The following is a 7,620-nucleotide window of genomic DNA, read 5'->3' as shown; positions in this document are numbered from 1 at the left end:
TTTGTCACTAAAGAGACTAGTAGTTACAATCCCAAAATTGTTACTAATAATATTTGCTTAAATTTAATTTATAAAAATAGGAAAAACAATAGTGATGGTTTTAGAATTGTCACTACAAGCCTCCAATATTTACTAGTTAGAAATTGATCATTAAAGAGACTAGTAGTGACCGTTCCAAATCCACCACTTATAATATTTACTTAAATTTAATTTATGAAAGGAGGGGAAAACAATAGTGATGATTTGAAAACATCACTACAAATATTAGTAGGGATCCACTAATTTTTTTGTCAGTCAAAGATTATTATGTTGAATATATTTCACCACTGTTATCTAAGAAAGAGTGACTAATATGTTGGCACCACAATTAGTCCAAGAAAAGACCCATTTAGGGTTGAATTTAGCAACTTAATAAATATTCATCACTATTGTTCTTGGATTAGTGATCGTAGTTAGTTTCATCACTACAAGTCAGCTTTGAAGTGACGAATCTTGCTTTTGGTACAATAAATGTGGAGATCGAGAAATCGATTTGTTGAGAGAACCATCCAAAAAATTTGATCACTATGTCAAATACAAGGGGAAAAACACAAAAAGATGATAAGTTTCCTCAGATCAACATGCTCAAACCTTCAAGCTATTAATTTGTGACAATTTTTGGATAGTCACTAATAATTTCGTCACTAAAAAGATATTTTTTGTATGTGATTGAAACCATCATTGCATCCCTTGAATATTTAAAAATTTAAAATGACAAACAAAATTTTGGACTTAATTGGCTAGTTGGTGAGCCAAGAATAGACTCCCTTTTTTAGTTAGGTTGAATACCATACTTAATAATATGACAACTTACATAAAACAAATAGAAAATTGGCGAACCAACTTGAATAGAGGTTAATCAAATAATATAAATTTGATTTTTTATTCATTTTGCATTTACATTTTACGCACAAAAGGATTAGTCTTCAACTTTATAATTTTAATTAATAAAATATGAATATTAAAATTTTAGTTTATTTATTTATTACTATGTTTGATATGTCACTTAAATTTAAAAACATTGGACTATTTTTTATTAGTTTTATGATGTCTTTAGTTGTTTAATTTGCATGAAAAAAATTGTATACGAATATTTTGTAATGTTCTAATCACTAGGTATATTTTTATGATTTATTGGTGTTCTTAAATTTGTATATATTTATAAATTTTATGAAATAATATGTCATGGTAAAATAAATCGGTCGAGCCACATCAATTGCACAAATTGAGCCACCCAATTTAGGAGCCTTAGGTCTATTTAGTAGTTCAGTTTTCAACATATTATACACAACTCATTGATTTTCTAGTAAACTTAATTGCTAAATTGGGGTCATTCTTCACAATTAAATAAAAAAGTGATAAGATCACTCTATTAAGAGTATAATTTAATTTTTTTCATATACTTCTAACAGCTGGCTGTCATAACTTTGATTTTATTATTAAAATTAAATCTCATTATTTTTTATTATTATTTAAAATTGAAGGAGTGTTGATGCATTTGATCCTAACTTAAGAATAAATTTTATTCAAAATTTTACTAATTATATATATGAATAACTAAATTTACTTATTTATTCAACACTTATTTGATAAGCATTTTTAGAGGATCCTAACTCTATGTTTAGAGTATTTGACTAAGTTTAAACTTGTATAAATTTAAATAAGCCTTAATGTACAAATTATCCTGAACTCCTTGTAAATTCAGATGCTCCTAAAATATAAAAAAAAAAAAAAAAAAAAGGTTCACTCTCAACGTAACCAAAGTATATTCCCAAATGTTTGTCTGTATTCACCCACTTGGATTGTCAATTTTAGAATGTATTTTACGGTTTCAGGAAAAAAAGAAAAAAAATGTTTGGAAAATTCAATGATATGGATGGACAGACATTTGTGGCCCACACGGACTGTATAGTTTCTCCAAGAACGACAGCGAACCCACGGCCAAACGTGTGGCCCACGCATTAAGGTCCAATATGTTTTGTCCCTCAGCGAGGGGAATCCAGTCTAGGCCTGGCAAAACGGGTTATGACCCGTTGGGTCACCCCGGATCCGCCCGTTTAAAACGGGTTCGGATTTGAAGAAGATAACTCATTTAATATTTGGGCGGGTCATGGGTTAACCCGTTTATAAACGGATTAACCGGGTTTGGGCGAGTCACCCGGCGGGTGACCCGTTATTTTGGATCCTTGCCTTAATGCATAATTCCCTTTCAAGCCTCCACTGACCACTCTTCACTCCAGGCGCTGCGCCAGCTTCACAGAATCACAGTCACAGTCACGACTAACTCACGCTGCACGCACACGGCACACGGGCCACACGGCACATACCTTCAGGCCTCAGGGTTTGGTTTCAGTAATTTTCAGAATTCAGTCTCAACTCAAGAGTCTCAGTCAACAGACTCAACACAAAAAAGTTAAAAAAACCCTAAGGGCTCTAAGTCTCTAAGACTAACCCGCGCCGTTGCCACCGCTGCCGCGGCTCTCGAGTCTCAATCTCTCAGCCTCTCCTTTGGATTTGGTGCGCTGCAAGCCTGCAACGTGCCGGACGGCCCCGACCTGTCCTCTCCTCTCCTCCCCTCTCCTCTGGTGCGCTGCTGCTTGCCGAGTCGCCGGATCTGCCGGTGCTGTGAGTCTGCAATCGGTCCACTCCACACCTTGAGTCGTCGTCTCCAGGTCTCCTCCAGGCTCCACAAAGCTCTGTATGTAAATATTATGAGACTCATTTAAATTTAGATTTATATATAAATATTTTATGCATGTATTATGCATATTTAATTTTTTTAGAGGTGTGTGTGTGTTTTTTTTTTTAATTTTACATTTTTTAAAAATTGTATTCATTAAAGGGATGTTTTTTTTTTTTTTTTACATTTTATGTTCTTTTTATTTAGAAATTAATAAATAAAATGCAGTTTTTTTTTTAAAAAAAAATGTCATTTTATATGAAATTTTAAAAATTTTAAAATAAAAAAATCATATTTTTTAAACAGGTGACCCGTTACCCGCCCGTTTATTAAATGGGCGGATTAGGGTTGGCATGTGTGTGATCCGTTTAACATTGACCTGTTTATGACCCGCCCGTTTATGACCCGGCCCGTTAGTGATCCGCCCAAACCCGACCCGCCCGCCCGTTTTGCCAGGCCTAAATTCCAGTCGGAAGACTCCCACGGCGGGGACCCTTCTCAAGTCTTCCTATGCAGGCCAATATGTTGTCCCTCAGCGAGGGGAATCCAGTCGGAAGACTCCCACGGCGGGGACCCTTCTCAAGTCTTCCTATGGGGCCAAATTCCCAACGTGACACTCTCTCCGCCCCGCGCCTACAAGAGCGACTCGGCCACTCACCATGGGGCAACGGCAATCCCTCAGCCAGCCCCGCAGTAATCCTAACTAATTATTTCATATTCTCTTCCTCTGCATTCATCCCATCCCAAATAATAATGATCAAAAACACCAAAGCCACACGCTTCATGACCCAACCCTCCATCCTCAACCCTTTGCTCCGCCTCACGGCCTCCCTTCTCTTCCTTGCCATCTCCAATGGTTCTTCTCATGACTACGTCCCCAATGATCTAATCCTTCTCGACTGTGGCTCATCCGAATCCTCAGTCGCGCATGGACGGCAATGGATTGGGGACGAAGGTGTGGGCTCCCGATTTGGTCCCTTTGAAAAGCATGACGGCACCGTCTCCAAACCCTCGAAACAGAGCTCTCAAGGAACTGCCGTTGATGCCGTCCCTTAAATGACTGCACGGATCTCTCGTGCCCCATTCACCTACTCATTTTCGCTGAGCTCTGGCGGCCAAAAGTTCATCCGCCTTCACTTCTACCTATCTTCATCGTCCTGTTCCGATCCCTCCTGTCCTTTCTTCTCTGTTAAAGCCGGCCCCTACACTCTTCTTAACAACTTCACTGCAACCCCTCCTGTTGATTCTTCCTACCAGCAGTCATTCTTCAGAGAATTCTGCCTCAACGTTCCGGAGAACCAGAAGGTCCTTAATATAACCTTTTCTCCGGTACCTGCGAGCGCCGCTTTAAATGTTGCTACATATGCCTTCATCAGTGGAATTGAGATCGTATCCATGCCCACAAACCTCTACTACACACAAGCAGGAGATAAAGGCCCCTGTTTCGTTGGGCAACAGAAAGAATTTATAATAGACAATAGTACAGCCCTGGAGGGAGTTTATCGATTAAATGTGGGTGGGAAACCAATCACACCAGTAGACGACTCTGGCTTGTTTCGGAGTTGGTCTGATGATTATTTCTTCATAGTATCTCCAAGTATGGTCCCTGGTTATGATTCTACGATTAGCTATTCTGGATCACTTCTAGAATATGTTGCACCGCCAGAAGTCTACAAGACAGCTCGAACAATGGGATCAAATAATCAAGAGAACACCAAGAGCAATTTGACATGGGAATTACCGGTGGATTCAGGGTTCTCGTATCTGGTCAGGCTCCACTTCTGCGAGTACCAACCGGAGGTTAAAGAAGCTGGGGACAGGCCGTTCATTATCTACATGGACAATCAGACGGCCGATGATTCTGCTGATGTCATAAGTTGGAGCCAGGGGAATAGCATTCCAGTGTACAAGGACTACATTTTGATGATAGGGAAAGAGAGAAACGGAGGAAAACATAACCTCTCTCTGGCTCTACATCCCAACGTTGATGCGGGTGGATACGTTAATGTGATACTAAACGGGTTGGAAATGTTTAAATTGAATGATTCTCGTGGCAATCTCACGGGACCAAACCCTAATCCTTCTCTCCCTTCCCATGAACCAAATAATTCAGGGCCACTGTCGCTGGAAAAGGATTCAAGGAGCAAGAAAACTTTGTTCTTTGTCATTGGAGGAAATGTGATAGGTGGATTCATGCTATTCTCTATTTTATGCGCCTATCATAGAGCCTTATGGTGGCGGCAAAAGAAAGACGAATTACAGTTAACTGCAAGAAAGGCTTCAGGACTACCAGAAAAACTATGCCGTCATTTTTCACTTGCAGAGCTTCGAAGCGCCACAAATGACTTCGATGATGCTTTCATCATTGGTGTTGGAGGATTCGGTAAGGTGTACACAGGATGCATGGATGGTCTAAAGCTTGTTGCAATCAAACGGTTAAGTCGGGGCTCTCGGCAGGGGGCGCATGAGTTTGCAACTGAGATTCAAACGCTATCCCAGCTCCGCCACGTTCATCTTGTCTCTCTAATTGGTTATTGCGGTGAAGGCCAAGAGATGATCCTTGTGTATGACTATATGATCAATGGGACACTTTGCAATCATCTTTACGAAACAGAAAATGCTCCTCTCCTATGGAAGCAGAGGCTTAACATCTGTATTGGAGCTGCTCGAGGACTCCACTACCTTCATACAGGCACAACTCGCATGATCATTCATCGAGACGTGAAGAGTACCAACATTTTGTTGGATGAGAATTGGGTTGCCAAGGTTTCAGATTTCGGGTTATCCAAAATAGGTCCAACTAGCTTAGCGAGTACAGCAATCAGTACGGTGGTGAAGGGCACGCTGGGGTATTTGGATCCTGAGTACATTCGTCGCATGCATTTAACAGAGAAATCTGATGTCTACTCATTTGGTGTTGTGTTATTTGAAGTTCTCTGTGCGAGAAAAGCAGTGAACCGCAAGTTGGCAGAGGGTCAGGTAAATTTGGCGAGTTGGGCCAAGGAATGCATCCATTATGGAACTCTTCACCAAAACATTGATCCATATTTGATTGGAAAGATAACACCGTCGTGTTTTAAAAAATTTGTAGAGATTGCAGACAGTTGCCTAGATGATTCTGGAATCGAGCGGCCCACGATGGGGAATGTAGTGGGAAGCTTGGAATTCGCATTACAATTGCAAGAGAGTGAGGAGACTTCAGAGTACTCGAAGGAGGATGCTCATTATGACCTAAAAATTGACCAGGCGGTGGCATCTCATGTGGGCGGTGTTTCCTATGTGAATGCAATGGACTCAAGTCATAGTGACCTTACCCTCTCTAGTGCAAGTACTATTAGTGGGTTGAGCTGTCATCGTAATTTTGATTTTGACTGCATCATCTCATCATCTGAGGAAGCATCATTAATCAGTCACCACCAATAGGGATAATGAACTACGCCCACACACACATATAGTATATACATTTATCAATGGCAAAAGTAGACTTTATAAGTTGAATAGATTATCAAGCTTGATTGCTTTTTCACAGGTGTGCAGTCCAAATAGCCAGTATGTATTTAATTATGTTGGGTTTGGCCTTTCATGAGCATAATTGTTGCTCTTAGGGAGCGTATGAGATTAACAAAAGATGTTTTTGTCATTTGTTAGAGGCTAAGGTTGTGTGAATTAAGATACGTGCAGGCTTCAAATGGGAACTCTTCCACCAATCATCCACCAAATGCCTGAAGTTCAAGAATTTCAAAATCATTTCTTGTTGGAAGCTTAAGAATTTCTTCTGAATGGCAGACACTCTTTGGAAATCACTATTGGAGGTAAAAACAAAGAGAATTTTCTCAAGATACTGAAGAGAGTGAAGCCCACTTCTATAGTTTCCATTTTCATCCCCTTAGATGTAATTTGATCGTTAATTAAACGAATGTCGCATCATAGAACAAATCAATTGATTTAGAAGATTTGTTGCTCACAAGTTAAGAAATGAAAACAAATCTTATGAGAACATATTCATGATGGAGGAACATGTGAAATTTAATTAAAAAAAGACAGGAACCTTCATGTCAATAGTCAAAGAGAGCATAGAAGGTAAAAAAAAAAAAAAAAAAGAGAAGGAATTTGTTCAAAGGTAGACCATTGAGAGACTTGATCATTACCCTAGAAAACTAAAGGAGTTACACTACAAAAAATAAGACTTTTAGTGACCGTTTAAAATAGACACTAATAATAGAAAACCATCACGATTAATTCTTACAAATGGGTGACTATAACAATCGTCTCAAAACTATTACTAATAATGAACTATTATTTACGGAGATGGACCGTCACTAATAGTGTAATGTCATCACGATAACTGACAGTACTTTTGGGCTAAAAAATCATCACTAAAAACTCACTATTAGTAACAGTTTCTAAATTGTCACTATTGTTAACTTTTAGTGATGGTTTTTGAACCGTCACGATTGGCCTACTTTTAGTGATGGTTAAGCAACCTTCAATATTGCTCTACATTTAGTGACGATTCTAGAACCATGACTACTGCCAGACTTTTAGTGATGATTCTCAAACCGTCACTAAAAGTTAATTTAAAAAAAAAAAATCACGCATTCCTATGAGAACCCTATAATTAAATTTCATCACACATCTTAATGAACCATAATTATAAATTAATTGTTGTAATTGTTAAGAAAATGAAAATATATATACATAAAAATTTTTATAATTTACATAAATACCATATATACATGATATGTCCACATAAAAAAAAAATAATCTGCATCATTATCATCATGGTCATCGTCGTCCTTATCATCATTCGATAGATTGCAGACTGTACAAAATAATAATTATGCAACAAATTAGTATAATTTTTTTTAATACTCTAAGTATAAATGTTTTGATAGTAAGAA

At 38.3% G+C, this 7,620-nt stretch overlaps 2 protein-coding genes across 2 annotated transcripts; one reads left to right on the top strand and one right to left on the bottom strand.

The window, feature by feature from the left end:
* Nucleotides 1–2,421: 2,421 nt before the first annotated feature.
* Nucleotides 2,422–3,380, bottom strand: LOC131147356 (uncharacterized). The gene is made up of 3 exons (XM_058097053.1): nucleotides 3,357–3,380; nucleotides 3,099–3,227; nucleotides 2,422–2,735 (listed from the first exon to the last, which is right to left on the bottom strand). The coding sequence occupies exons 1-3, from the start codon at nucleotides 3,378–3,380 to the stop codon at nucleotides 2,487–2,489; spliced, it is 402 nt and encodes a 133-aa protein (XP_057953036.1). The 3' UTR covers nucleotides 2,422–2,486.
* LOC131154737 (receptor-like protein kinase FERONIA) lies at nucleotides 3,184–6,359 on the top strand. The gene has a single exon (XM_058107533.1). The coding sequence runs from the start codon at nucleotides 3,776–3,778 to the stop codon at nucleotides 6,140–6,142; it is 2,367 nt and encodes a 788-aa protein (XP_057963516.1). The 5' UTR covers nucleotides 3,184–3,775; the 3' UTR covers nucleotides 6,143–6,359.
* The last annotated feature ends 1,261 nt before the right edge of the window (nucleotides 6,360–7,620 follow it).

This window comes from Malania oleifera, chromosome 1 (assembly GCF_029873635.1).
Source record: "Malania oleifera isolate guangnan ecotype guangnan chromosome 1, ASM2987363v1, whole genome shotgun sequence".
In the NCBI taxonomy this organism is placed as follows: Eukaryota; Viridiplantae; Streptophyta; class Magnoliopsida; order Santalales; family Ximeniaceae; genus Malania; species Malania oleifera.
Note: the sequence above shows the minus strand (reverse complement) of the source record. Positions and strands in the feature narration are given on the sequence as shown.

What these genes read in the sequence shown, in the direction of transcription:
- LOC131147356 (XM_058097053.1), bottom strand. Translation starts at nt 3,380, where the DNA reads ATGGTGAGTGGCCGAGTCGCTCTT. An exon ending in TGAGTGGCCGAGTCGCTCTT is followed by an intron (nt 3,228 to 3,356) that starts GTAGGCGCGGGG and finishes TGGCCTGCATAG; the next exon opens with GAAGACTTGAGAAGGGTCCC. An exon ending in AACGGGCGGGTCATAAACAG is followed by an intron (nt 2,736 to 3,098) that starts GTCAATGTTAAA and finishes ATTTACATACAG; the next exon opens with AGCTTTGTGGAGCCTGGAGG.
- LOC131154737 (XM_058107533.1), top strand. Translation starts at nt 3,776, where the DNA reads ATGACTGCACGGATCTCTCGTGCCCCATTCACCTACTCATTTTCGCTG.